Below are 13,954 nucleotides of genomic sequence, written 5' to 3'. Positions count from 1 at the left end.
GTTTTTGTGCTCTGCCAAGGGTGATGTAGTGCACTGCTGTTGTCCGACTATTTGAGATCATGGTTGCAAACCAGAGTCTCACGGTGGGGGGGTGCTTTCCCAGAATGGAGTCTCAAGTGCTCCAAAATGGAGTCCCTACTGTCAAGGTGCTACTTTACTGTCTTATTTTTACAGCTGTACCAGGAAGGTTTAAACCTGTAAGCTTAAGCTTAACTTTTTACACCTGCACATACACAATTTTAACTCTTCAGAAACAAGTACCATAAACCATTCTTTTGTTCTTATTTTTTTATTTAAGGTATACAAACTTCATGCATTTCATAAATACAAACTTAGGAACGTAGTGATTCTTCCCACTCCACCCTCCCTCCCCCCCCCACACTCCCACCATAAACTTTTCTTTAGGAGCCTGTCCCTCCTGAACCACCTTCAGTGAGGTTTTCCTTTAACCCTCAGTCTGGTTTGCCTCCATCATCAGTACTACGGCGAGTCAAGCAGAGAAGAGACAATTGCCCTGGACAGGGAGGTGGGTCCCGCAGCGTCGGTTGGAGACCCGGCTGCTCCACTTCTGAGTCAGTTCTCTGCTATGGCCTGGGAAGGCAGTAGAAGATGGCCCAAGTCCTTGTGCCCTGCACCCAAGTAGGAGACCCAGAAGAAGTTCCTGGCTCCTGGCTTCTAATTTTTTTTGCTGCTGTATTTTCCAAATTTTCCCCATTGGGCACTTGTTATTGGTATAATGGGGCGGGGGGAGAACCATAAAGTTACTCAACCATGTCAGGGCCCAGGCCACGGATGGAGACGGAAGTTGGAGGCGGTAAGGAGAGCCACTCAGGAGCAAGCTGAGGCTGGGCAAGCCACGGAGCTGGTGGTGCAGTTTGCAGTTTGGTGGGGAGGGAGGAAGGAGGAGGCCGGCCAGGCCCGAACTCTGGCCCCTCAGAGTCCAAGGAAGCTCCACCTGGAGCGAGCCTGAAAGCACACACTGCCTTCATAGGCGCCACAGACAAAGCCTTGATCTAGCAACAACCTAACCTCTGGGGCCGGACAGACTCTCAAACGGGAGCGCCCCAAAAGTGGGCTCATACTCCTCCCTTGGCGAGGCCACAGAGCAACTGCGTGTCCTTAAGCCTCTGAGCATTGTCACGTGTGTGGCACTCAAGACACCAACACAGGGACATGGGAACTTGGGGTGAGGAAGAAAACAGGGGTGCAGGGAGGACAGCGCTCCAAGCCAGAGAGGGAAAAGTGGGCCCAGCTGAGGCCGCTCACTCAGTCGGTCCTTCATGCCAAGGGCCGTCGTGGGCCCAGGGCTATGAGCGAATGAGGGCAGAGCCCAGGCTCTCGCTTGCACTGCTTCTCCAGGAGGCCAAGAGGCCCCTGGGCGACATGAGATTCAAGCTCCTGGTCCACACTATTTTTTGCTCCTGAGACATTTTCAAACTCCAAGCAGACATTTTGCAAAGCACACTTTATTTGTAGAAAGATGTGTTGGCCATGCAGGTGGAGGTGTACAGTAGAGGGCTGGGGAGTTGAACAGGGGTGGCCAGAGACTGTAAGTCAGGTCTCTCACCCCACATTGGACTTCTTCATCCGTGACCCACACTTAGGAGGCAATGGTTTGATTTTAAGTAGCTCACAGAGCAGTAGTGGTGAGTGAGGCATCCTTAACAAAAGTGACTGACTAACCCCTCTAGCCACTCTTTTCTAATTTAGAGGTTTTTTCTTTTTACTATATGCAAATACATCATCCAGTCTGTTATAAACATAATCTGGGAATGTTTAAAGGTCTCATGTTAAAGTACAAAAATAAATAAGGTCGATAGCAAAATAAATAAATATATTAGCTAATAAATATAATCCAAGAGGATAAGCGGTATTAGAAAAATCTTATTGAAGAATGAACCGAAGTAAGACTGGGAGCACAGAAAGACAACCATATAAGGAGACAAACAATAAATAAATACGATACATTGTGACCAGCACTGAGTGAATCGGAAGAGGGTGGTTCGGGCCCGGTTCTGCCTCCGCGGGGCCTGGGCAGGGACCCTCGGCCAGGCATCAGTGCCTCTCTGCTTCACTGTCTCCTCCGTCCATCACTGTCTCCTCCATCCACTGCAGCAGGATGTCCAGTTCCCCCAGGGCCTTCACGACGGCTGCCTGGGGCTCCAGCTGCAAGAGAAAGACGTTCACGGCCGTGAGTGGGTCTGGAAGTGCTGACGTGTGCTTCAGGGCTGATCCGTTCCCCCATGGGGGTGGGGGTCTGCTGGGGACTGGGAGCAGAGCAGTTTTCAGGAAGAGGAGGTAGAGAACGGGGCCATCACCCTGGTTTGATGCAGGGAAATTCATGCCTGCAGGGGTAGTAGATTGGGGCCCACCACCTAAGCCTCTCAAATCCCAGAGATCAAAGTATCAGGCTGCTTTCTTTCAGTGGTGTGCGTGTGGGGGGTGCCTCCTGTGCCCACCACAACTGAACTAATATTGATTGTGCCGACCGCTGGGCTGATGGCAGGGGATCCAGGGTGAGTGGCACAATCTCTATCCCCAAGGCATTTACAGCCGGCTGGGGGAGTCAGGCAGAAGAGGCGACTGCAAGGTAGCATGGGAAAGGGTGGGCGCCCATGGGACCACCAGGGCCTTCCAGTAAGTGAAGGGCTGAGCAGGGCTTCGCCGGTGAGGAGTGGACTGCAGGCCTTGCCGGCAGGTGTGCTGTGATGCCCACCGAGCTGGAGGAAGGCACGAGAGTGTGCGTGAAATTGTGGTTGCTGCTGAAGGAATGTGTACGTGCGGGGGTAGGACAATGACCGCCTCCTGTCTCTGCTGCTGGAAGATCCAGACGTCCCCTGAGTGACATTCTCTCCCCGCTCTTCTAGAGCCCCGAGGGTGCCCCCTGGGTTAAGGGGTGGTCTGGGGGAGCTCAGCGGGTTCCCAGACAAGCATGATCCCACCCATCCACAAGCCCTGGAAGCACACCCATCCCATCAGTGCCAAAATCGCAGATACCTGTTCGAACTGACGCAGAATCTGATTGTATTTCTCCATTGCTTCCTTCCCACAATGGCATTTTTTGTTGGCATGCTGGAAAGGAGCCAGTGAATAACAGCATTGGTTAAGGATCCTGATTTCTCTGCCCTGGCCGTGGACAGGCAGGTGGACAGTCTGCCCCACGAAGCACAGCCCTGTGGCCACTCACTCCTGTAGAAAATTCCCTTCCGATTTCAGCGGTTGGGGTCATTACCTGGCCATCAGCTTTCTGTACTCAAATACGGAGCTCACTTGTGGCCACTAGGCCCCAGCTGACCCCCCTACCCCACCTACCCCACCCCGGCTCTCATCCAGTTGTTCCAGCACTTTCTGAGAAGAAGGAATTGGTAAGACCATGCTCTGAAGTCAAGTTCAACACTTGATGGTACAATGCTGTTAATTGCCTACCCAGACATAGGATACATTAGGACACAACAGACTAGTATCATTGCTATCAAATAGCTAGCATCATATAGTTCTTTGGGCTTTACGAAGTACTCTATGCATACAATGTAGAACCAGAAGTCAATACAACGGAGTTCTTATCACCTAGGAACTAACACAACATAGGTTCCTAGAACTCCCGGGCTCAGTTTCTCTATCCATTAAATGGGGGAAGATGGGAGCTTGGCTGCTGAAGCCTTGAAGCCATGCACTAGGATGCACCTGTCACCCACGCCCCTCACTCACGCAGAGCCGAAGGTCCTTCTTGATGGTGAGAAGGGAGTTGGCGAGCCTGCTGATCTTCCGGAGGGTCTGATGGTCAGGGGCCGGGTAGTTATTGAACACTCTCTCCATATAGAGTCTCAGCAAACGGCGGAGGAGACAGCATCGGCCCTTGGGCTGCAAAGAGAAGTGTGTTAGTTCAGAGATCAGACCCAAGTGGTGGAGAGGCCACCACTTCTAGTCTTGCTCCCAGAGCCCGCCTGGGCCACGCTCGTACCTTTGTGTCCTGCAAAGACTCCGTCCTCCTTAAGATTCTGATGTCAGTGATGTCATCTTTGGCCTGCTAAACAGAGGAAGGGGAGGCAAGAAGGGACAGGTCCGTGGCCGCCCTCATGGTCTTCCACTTCAAGTCCTCCTTCCCCGCCCTGCCAAGGCCTAGGGGGAGGCAGCCCTCTCCAACATCTGTCTAAGTCATTAATGCCAGATGTTTCTTGAGACCACATCCCCCGAGCAAGGAGTCCCCGGCCTGCCTCTCTGGTGATCGCCCAGCCAGGGCTGCCTGGAGAGCAGTCAGAGCAGCGGGGAAGATGAAGGCGACAGGGACCTCCTGACATACCACGCTGTGCCGAAGCTCAGAAAATACACTCTGTATCTCCTGGAGGTCTGTGGTGACCACACAGCTTCCCAGTTGCAGTGTCCTGAGCCCCGTGGAAGGAGCCCAGAGGAGATGGAACACAGCACAGAGAAAGCCCAAGGCAAGTCCCGCGGCTCTCATCGTACGGCTGCGGGCTGGAGTCACGGGAGCTGGGAATTCAAAGGAAAGAGCACGACTTACTGATCCCTCGTCCTCAGCTTCGAGAGGAGCTGGCCAGCCACCAGGGACTTGCCTGCCCCCGGTGTCTCCCAACTTACTAACACACTGCTGCTCCTCTCCTGGAGAGAACCCGCCTGGTGCCTGCAGCGGGGACTGAGTGAGCTGGTGCTACAGATCCCGGCTCCTTTATGCTGTCCCCGGCCCCGGCTGCCCGTCATTGCCCAGCAGGGACGGCCTGGAGCAGCAGGCGCTTGCGGTGCACGCATGCAGGATGACATTTCCGGAGCAATGTCAAAACTTGTTTTGGGGATTGACGCATCCAGCCTTCCCTTGCAGAGTGCCAACGTCGTTTGTGCTCTGGTCCCCGTAGACTCACAGGGGGACCAGGGAAAAACAGAATTTCACAGAAGCGGTGGCTGGGCCACCAAAACACCTGGGGAAAATTGTGCAGATGTTATGGCCACCCATGGGGCAAAGGAGTTGAGTTCTGTAAGGCAGTTGTCTGAGATCAGAGTGGTTATCTGAGGATAGTAGATTCACATCAGCCCCAAAGGCAAATAGAAAGTCAATGATTTCATAACCGTCCAACTGCCAGAGAAAGACAACACCAGGTGGGCGGTGTGCCAGATTCGCGCCTGAATCTGGGACTCCACAGCGCCCTCTGCAGGAAGGTTGCAGTCAGGCATTCATGGGGTGAATCTGAGAGCAGACTGTTCCCTGTCCTGAACCGAGGCCTGGGACCAAGTGAGGGATCCCAAGAGAGAAGTGAGGAAACCCAGGGGGAGGCTGTGGTCCACAGGGTGGTGTGTAGGGTCTGCTGAGTTTCAACATGAAAGGCTAAGGGGCTGAGGTTAGGGTGAGGAGAGTCTGGGTGCAGAACACCAAATAGCGCCATCATCAAGACGAACATTTTCACAGAACACCAGGATGATGGACAGAAGCTGTGGTGAACAAAATGTCAATGTTCTAAATCAGGACAGAATCCAATGTGACAGGGCCGTGTAGAACAAAAAGGAGGCCGGTGCCGTGGTTCACTAGGCTAATCCTCTGCCTGCGGCACCAGCACCCCGGGTTCTAGTCCTGGTTGGGGCACCGGATTCTGTCCCAGTTGCTCCTCTTCCACTCCAGCTCTCTGCTGTGGCCAGGGAGTGCAGTGGAGGATGGCCCAAGTGCTTGGGCCCTGTACCCACATGGGAGACCAGGAGGAAGCACCTGGCTCCTGGCTTCGGATCGGCACAGAGCCAGCCGTGGCGGCCATTGGGGGAGTGAGCCAACTGAAGGAAGACCTTTCTCTCTGTCTCTCTCTCACTGCCTATAACTCTACTTGTCAAAAAAAAAAAAAAAAAAAAAAAGGAGAAGAGGCGCCCTCTGGATCAGTTTTTATGTATTTGTAATGTAATATAATTTGTAATGTATTTGTAATGCTTAATTCTTTTCTCAAAGGCCTTTGATGAATATGGCATTGCTGAGTTTTCTTCCCTTACAACCAGGAAAGTAAAAAGTATAAGAAATTTTGTTCAGGGCCTAGATAAAGCATGTGAGCTTAAAACAAGGCTGTGCTTTGTCATAAACCTGCTTCGGGTTTGCAGCGTTTCTCAGTTACTTGACGAGTTTGAGGGGAAATGCGTTCACCGCATACGCAATAGTATAGGTGCATAGGGACGCATGTCTCCCGTTGGCTTGGCTCTGCTCTGACTGTCATCACCCCACACTGGATTTTTCCTGTGTGACACAGCCACCGGAGACCCTGCCAACCACAGGGATTGGGGATAAGCACACCAAACCCCAAAGTCTCCCAGAGGACTCTGGGTAGGGAGACAAGAGAACTGGGCCCGATCCAATCCGCACTGAACACGCGCCTATCTATGTGGACGTGGGAGTCGTTCCTGTTTTCCTGGAATGGAGGAGGCTTCCTGAGAAACAGGGACCTCAGTTTTAACACTGGAAAAGTCGCAGGTAAGTCAGAATGAAATCCAGGTGACCTTGAACGGGTCAACTCACATCTCTGCATTTCACATTTTCTTTGCTCCAAAATGATGATGATTAAACTTAGCCCAGAAATCTGTTTTAGCCTTTCAATATGGTAACCTATGACTTGTACCCAGAGCTCACCGCGAGAGATCAACTCCGTGTAAGTAGTTTGCTCACTGCCTCGAGCTGAGTGGCTGCATGGTAAATCTATCTTGAATTCACTACTTCGATCGGCATCTATTGAACACCCACAGTCCTCAGTGTTGTGCCAGGTCCTGCAGAGCAAAAATAGATGTGGCAAGTCCTTGTCCTCCAAGAGATTCATCCTCGTGGAAAAGGCTCCTTCATACCTGGGAAACTGATGGGGAGGACCCGGCTGGCCCAGAACCACGTGCGCTGTGTCAACAGAGGGGAAGGACTCTTAGCTGAGCTCAGGAAGGGCTGCGCCTCTGGTCTCCCAGGAGCCTGGTCCCGCTGGGGGGCTTCCAGTTACGTATCTGGATGTTACATAAGGAAGTGAGCCTGCACAGGCGAGGGCCGGAACGCCCTTGGAATTTCTCCAGTGGCGTTGCACTTCCTCAAGTCCTAAGACAGCTTGACTGCAGGTTGCCCCAACACCTTCCTCCTCTGGAAACGACTGCCCATGGCGATTACTGGTTGTAGCTATGGATAAACAGCGTGCTTCCTGCTGGCTCCACCTTCCTGCTTGGTAAAATGGGAGCTAAGACAGGGAAGAGGTGAATTACTGGAAACAGTTCTGCGTGGGGCTCTTGCCCTCCCCTGTAAATTCAGTTCTCCTTAACCAGGTTCCTCCCAGACTGCAGATGCTGTGAGCTTATCCCCGCTGTTTCTCCCTCGTTCTGTTGTTCTTGTCTGCACCCTCCACATGGCCACCTCATTACCCCTCCCTTTGTCATCAGAGACCCAGATCCTTTGCTGGTGCCGTCCCCGTTTCATGGGCCATAGTCTTTTCTCCCTGGCAACACTGGAAGATTCCAAAGACAGGGAGCAGTCCACCATGTAGGATGACAGCAAGGTTAAGTTCAAAGCCCGCAGAAGGGGTTACAGACAATGTTTTGAAAACTATCAATATGGCAGAGACTAGAACATACTCCTTGGAAACTTTTCTCCCTCACTGTCTGAAACTCTGAAGTCGGACATTGTATCGAGTCCAGAGATTCCGTAGTTCACAGGATGACTTGGCTATAGCATCTCGTCTTTCCGGATTTCACTCGATGACTCTGTAAATGAGAACGCACGTTATCTTTGCGTGACGCACGACTATCTTTGCAGCTCCGACACTCAGCAGCCTTTGCTCTGCTACCTTAGGAGTCAGGTGCTCTTTGTAACCTCTTTCAGTGTCTTCCAAACGGCCCCGGGAAGTGAAGACCACGTCTCCTCTTTGTAACGCTGGAAATATGCGTGACTAGTTAATACAAATAGCACTGAAAACATGTGAGCTCAAGCCTGTTTTCCCATCACTGGTGCTAAGTAAACAATTTCTCATCATCGTTCAGAAGTGTGATGAAAGTAAAACTGGGAAATGTGGTCTGATGGGAACATTTGAAAGGAAGATTTTCAGTCAATCTTGTTGAATAGGTTGTACTCATGTCAGTTAGTTCTTCTCTTAACAAGAACTCAATTGCTTTGATTTAACTAATAATTAACTAAGCTTTGTAATTCACACACAATCCAAATTTTAATAATCAAGTTTCCCATTTTCTTGTATCAAAATATTTTATTATTTTAAAATCTACCAACCAAGTTCCATATCACACTCAGTACAGACAACAATTCGACCTGTCTTCTCTACTAAACTCCCCCCATCTCACCCTAACTTCTCTCAGCCCCACATCCCAAGGAAAAACTGATCCCTCCCCATGGTGTCACCTCCACTTGCACTTGTGGGTAGCCCCCCCATATACTCATCACTGCCAGGTGCAGGCGCCTGGTCACATGCCTGTACCTTCCGCTGGCCTGAGAGCTCCTTGTTCATCTTCTCATGGTCCCAACACCCAGAAGCCTCTGGTGGGTACCCAGCCAACCCTGATGCCTCTCCAATAAATGGATTGATTTGCCTCGTTTTATAAATGGGGAAGCTATGGTTCAGAGAGGTTAAGTAACCAACCCAAGGACATTCAGCTGGTGAAAGGCAGACCTGGAAGTTGAACGCATTCCCCTCCTTCACAATCTCTCCGCCCATTATGAACTCCTCTTCCGCAGTAAGTGACCCCTTAAAAATCCCACTGAGGGGCAGGTGTTTGGTGCAGGGGTCAAGACACTGCATGGGACACCCGCATCCCTCTTCAGAGCGCCTGGGTTTGAGTCCCGCTGTATTCCTATTCCAGCTTCCTATAATGTGCACTCTGGAAGATGGCAGGTGAGGGCCCGGATGATTAAGTCCCTGCCACCCATATGTGAGACCCAGATTGACTTCTTGCCTGCTGGCTTTGGTCTGGCCCAGCCCCGCTGCTGCAGGCATTTTTGGGAGAGAACCAGCAGATGAGACATATCTCTCTCTCTTTCTCTCTCTCTCTCTCAAATAAAAAATAAATACATAGACATTTAAAATAATAAAACTTGTTGATTTGTTTTAAAACTATGTACAAAAAGCCATTAAATAAAAAATAGACTGAAAAAGACGCTTCCTACCCCCCAATTCTGCCTGGAGAAGCAGGTGTCCCGTGGGAAGAATGAAGAGGGTGTTAGCACTGCATCCAGATCGCACGCAGCTGAGAGCCAGGAGACCCAGTTCTGCTACTCACCTGCTCCCTTGCAGGATGACCCAGGGTGGCCCAAGAGCAGCCTCCCCACCCCCTCGGGCTCTCAGTGCTCCATCAACAATGCGGAGCTGGCAGCTGCCTTGGCCATCTGGCCCGCTGAGTTGGCAGGAAGAATGTGTGTATGGCATCTTCACGCAACCTTTAAACTGGCAAAGTGGCTTGTTTCACTTGGAGTATCTGCTAGGATGGATCCTGGAAGCCTAGAATTCTAGACTTCAGTGAGCATTTGCCAAAGGCTTACAGTGTGCAAGTGCCTGTGCTGACCTCTGTGAGTCCAGAGACGGCCCCGTCAGCTGTCTGCCCTGGTCCCTGGCTGCTCGGGCGATGACGGCTGTGCCTGCAGAGCCACCAGGAAAGCCACTGTGAGTGGAGTATCTTCCATCTGAAACGGCTGGATTTCAGATTTCTCTTGGGTTTTGGAATTTTTTAAGATTTATTTATTTATTTGAAAGAGTTACAGAGAGGGAGATGCAGAGAGAGAGAGAGAGAGCGCTCTTCCATCTGCTGGCTCACTCCCCAAATGGTCACAATGGCTGGAGCTGGGCCAATCCGAAGCCAGGAGTCAGGAGCTTCTTCCAGGTCTCCTACTTGGGTGCAGGGGTCCAAGGTCTTGGACCATCTTCTGCTGCTTTCCCAAGCGCATTAGCAGGGTGCTAGATTGGAAGTAAAGCATCCGGAACTTGAACCAGTGCCCATAGGGGATGCCAGTCTTGCAGGCCAGTGGCTCTACATACTACGCCCCAGGGTTGGCCCCAGATTATGAAATATTTACATATACATAAAGAGATAGCTTGAGGATGGGACCCATGCCTAAACATAAAATTTGTTTGTTACATACACATCTCATTTATTTAACCTGCAGTTAATTTTACCCAGTATTTTCAGTGTGTCTGCACTTGGACTTTGAGCTGTCATCTGAGGTTACTGCAGAATACTCTGCTTTTGGCATCATGTCAGCGCTCAAAAAGTGTCCAATTCTGGAGGCTCTCAGAGGTCTGACTTCCGGATTAGTGACGCTCAGAGTGCACAGACAGGAAGGACTCAGGGTCGGTGGCCATGCAGAGCCCAGTTCCAGCTGAGCCTTCACAGATGGGCAGAGACGCTGGGACGGGGAGGGGGCAGTGCTCAGTACAGGAGGCGTGAGGGCTGCAAATCCCTCCTGTCTGCCCGTAAGGACTGACAAGGGCTTCTGGGCTGGAGCCGGGTTTCCTGCCGAAGAGCAGTGAGAGAGTGCGTCGGAGATATGGCCAGATCATCCATGACCAGGAAGATCCAAGCTGAGATTCGGACTGGATTCTGGAAAGCTAAGCTCTACCTTCACCTGGCGGTGCTGTCGGGAAAAATCGCATCCCTGCTTCACTTGTGGACTGTGGGAGAACAAATTAAATGATTTCTGAAGTCTCTTTCAGCTTGGCCTTCTTGATTCTATAATCCTTTCTTTTCCTCCTAAGGCAACAGGGCGCCATTGAAGGCTCTTTACCTTTGGGGAGAGACAGGATGGTGGCTGTGTGTGAGCCAAGAGACCCCCAAGGACAGCAAGGGCCTGGCACGTGGTGAGCACACGATGCAATGGAAGAGGGTGCCGCTGTGGGGGAGAAGTGGGGTGCATTCTGTGGACACACCAAGCCAACAGGAAAAGCAAGGCTTCAGAGCTGGGGCCAGCCTCTAAGTGCAGCATCACCCTAAAAACAAGATGAGCAGAGGGAAGACGAGAATCCTTTGTAGGAAACAATCTTAGTTTCCTAAAAAGGCCATCTTGGAGCAGGAAACCGTCTTCTAGATACCACAAAGCAAGCCCAGCCACTCCCCCCGCCGGCAAGTCCCGCGTGTGCAGCCCGGGGTTTCGCCTGCCTGCGGCGTCATCGTGGCTGACATCTGGGCCTCGTGCCCAGTTGCATCACTTCCCAGGGAAGCAGACGGGCCTTCGGGGGCAGCTCCCAGGTGGGCAGGCGGGCGGGCAGGCAGACGCCTCTGCCACTCCCAGGCTGGCCCGGCTGGGAATTGTGCCTGGGGCTTGGGCTGCCTTCCTTGGAGGGGCAGGGTGGGGAGGAGAGGAGCAGCTGACGATCTGAAGCGAACGTTTTCAGTTCCCTCTCGGCAAAGCTGCCGTGCGAGTGACGGCGTTCCCCTTTCCTGCATTCTTCCATCACGCTCTGCTTAACCAGCCCGGCTGGCTGCTCGCCTTTCCCCCCAGAATTCCGCTGACGTAGCTGGGGTCCCCAAACTAACCCGTCCTGTCCCTGCCTGCAGAGTAGGAGCCACGGGCAGATCCTGCTCTGGACAGGGGGCCAGGAATTCAAGACTGTAGATTTGAATCCCGTTTCCTCACCTGGGAGAACAGGTGTGCGATCCATTGTTTTCCTTTTAGCTTCACAAACAAGCGTGGAGACGTCCCCATGGGCGGGCTCTGAGCTGGGGGGACCCAAGATATGCCAAAGTGGAGAAGACCTGGTCTCTTGGGTCCCCTCGGGGCCTCGGAGCATCGTGGAAAAGGCAGACCTTCCAATGCAGGAGCTCTTGAGCTGGGAGATGGTAGACAAGAGGCAGCTACATCTCTGCTTCCACTAACCTCTAACCAACACTGAGCATTTTCTTCCCTTGTGGGGACAGGCAGGGGACACAAGCTGCTGTGCACGAGCTGCTTGGTCACAGAGAGGAACTCCAAGTAGTTTCGCATCACGTCACGGGCTTCAGACTTCTCAGCGCGTGGCTTACACTCACTCTTGCTAGAGCACGTTAATTAATGCATCAATAAAGAAAAATCTACATAACCGAGTTGTCATGCCCATGCTTTGATAACATATTTTATTTTAGATTAATTTATTTATTTGAAAGGCAGAGTTAGAGAGAGAAAGATCTTCCATCCACTGGTTTACTCTCCAAATGGCCACAATGGCTAGGGCTGGGCCAATCTGAAGTCAGGAGCCAGGAGCTTCTTCAGGGTCTCCCATGTGGGTGCAGGGGCCTAAGGACTTGGGTCATCTTCTACTGCTTTCCCAGGCCATTAGCGGGGAGCTGGATCGGAAGTGGAGCAGCCGGGACTTGAACCGGCACTCATATGGGATGCCAGTTCTGCAGGCGGTGGCTTTACCTGCTACGCCACAGTGCCAGCCCCACTGAAAATATTGTTTTTTAGATTTTTATTTTTATTTATCTGAGTGGTAGAATTACAGGCAGAAAGGGAGAGAGACAGAGAAAGGTCTTCCATCCACTGGTTCACTCCCCAAATGACAGCAACAGCCGAAGCTGGGCTGATCTGAAGCCAGGAGCTTCCTCCAGGTTGTGGGTGCAGGGACTCAAGCACTTGAGCCATCTTCCACTGCTTTCCCAGGCCGCCAATAGGAAGCTGGGGCCGGCGCCGCAGCTCACTAGGCTAATCCTCAGCCTGCGGCTCCGGCACACCAGGTTCTAGTCCCGGTCGGGGCGCCGGATTCTGTCCCGGTTGCCCCTCTTCCAGGCCAGCTCTCTGCTGTGGCCAGAGAGTGCAGTGGAGGATGGCCCAAGTGCTTAGGCCCTGCACCCCATGGGAGACCAGGAAAAGCACCTGGCTCCTGGCTCCTGCCTTCGGATAGGCGCGGTGCGCCGGCCTCAGCACACCGGCTGCAGCGGCCATTGGAGGGTGAACCAACGGTAAAGGAAGACTTTTCTCTCTGTCTCTCTCTCTCTCACTGTCCACTCTGCCTGTCAAAAAAAAAAAAAAATAGGAAGCTGGATTGATAAAGGGGCACCCAGAACTTGAACCAGCACCCGTATGGGATGCCAGTGCCACAAGCAGAGGCTTAGTCTACTATCTCATAGCACCGGCCCCAACATTTTTTTTTTTTCTGGTACGAGCAAGGCCTTGAAGGACGAATGGCTCCGTGAGCCTGGGGAGTGGAGAGACCACGGCGGGTGAGCAGGAACACAACTCCCAGAGCAGAGAGCACCTCTGCCCGCTGAGAGTCTTGGGCGGGGCTCCGGGGTAGGTGTTGACACTGGTAGAACATGAGCCAAACTACAATGAGCTGTTAACGTCAGAATCACACTCAGACTTTTCATTTCTTTTAATTAATTAATGTATTTATTTATTTTTATTCCAAAGCCAGAGCAACAGAAAGAGAAAGAGAATCTTCCATCTGCTGCTTCACTCCCCAAATGTATGCAAGAGCCAGGGCTGGACTAGGTCAAAGCCAGAAACACAGAAAGCCATCCAAGTTTGCCATGTGGGTGGCAGGGACCCAAGTACTTAAGCCATCTTGTGCTGCCTCCCAGGACCTGCACTGGCCGGAAGCTCGACTGGAAGCAGAGCAGGGACTTGAACCAAGGCACTCCAATATGGCATGCAGGTGTCAACTGCAGAGCCAAATGCCCGCCCCAGACTTTTCATATCTAAGAATCAATGACTGTTTTCCTTTGTCAACCTACTCAGACTCCAGCTCAACCTTGCCCACATCCCAGAAGCTCAACAGACTTGCTTACTGATGCGTTTTTCTAACTTACTTCAAAGCTTTCTGTCCCAGATTCCCTGCAGAGAGACTAAGCTCACTAATTTCCAGTAACTTCCACAGTGCACACCATTTGTAGCCTTATGGTTGATGGAACAAAGACATAAGCCTCAGCCATTCTGGCCCACTGGTCAAAAGATAGACATTGGAATGTATTCATTGCCCATGGATCTCAACTGAGACTCACGCCCTATTGCCTTCATACCCCACCCCTACAG

At 51.9% G+C, this 13,954-nt stretch overlaps 1 protein-coding gene across 1 annotated transcript; it reads right to left on the bottom strand.

The window, feature by feature from the left end:
* Positions 1-295: 295 nt before the first annotated feature.
* IL20 (interleukin 20) lies at positions 296-4,697 on the bottom strand. Its single transcript, XM_002717436.5, has 6 exons — positions 4,597-4,697; positions 4,301-4,488; positions 3,962-4,027; positions 3,709-3,861; positions 2,998-3,072; positions 296-2,166 (listed from the first exon to the last, which is right to left on the bottom strand). Exons 2-6 carry the CDS (start codon positions 4,457-4,459, stop codon positions 2,056-2,058), a joined length of 564 nt encoding a protein of 187 aa, XP_002717482.1. The 5' UTR covers positions 4,460-4,488; positions 4,597-4,697; the 3' UTR covers positions 296-2,055.
* Between the last annotated feature and the right edge of the window lie 9,257 nt (positions 4,698-13,954).

This window comes from Oryctolagus cuniculus, chromosome 13, assembly GCF_051225735.1.
Source record: "Oryctolagus cuniculus isolate XC-2025 breed Fujian yellow rabbit chromosome 13, ASM5122573v1, whole genome shotgun sequence".
Classification (NCBI taxonomy): Eukaryota; Metazoa; Chordata; class Mammalia; order Lagomorpha; family Leporidae; genus Oryctolagus; species Oryctolagus cuniculus.
Note: the sequence above shows the minus strand (reverse complement) of the source record. Positions and strands in the feature narration are given on the sequence as shown.

What these genes read in the sequence shown, in the direction of transcription:
- IL20 (XM_002717436.5), bottom strand. Translation starts at nt 4,459, where the DNA reads ATGAGAGCCGCGGGACTTGCCTTGGGCTTTCTCTGTGCTGTGTTCCAT. An exon ending in CTGAGCTTCGGCACAGCGTG is followed by an intron (nt 4,028 to 4,300) that starts GTATGTCAGGAG and finishes TCCTCTGTTTAG; the next exon opens with CAGGCCAAAGATGACATCAC. An exon ending in AGTCTTTGCAGGACACAAAG is followed by an intron (nt 3,862 to 3,961) that starts GTACGAGCGTGG and finishes TTCTCTTTGCAG; the next exon opens with CCCAAGGGCCGATGCTGTCT.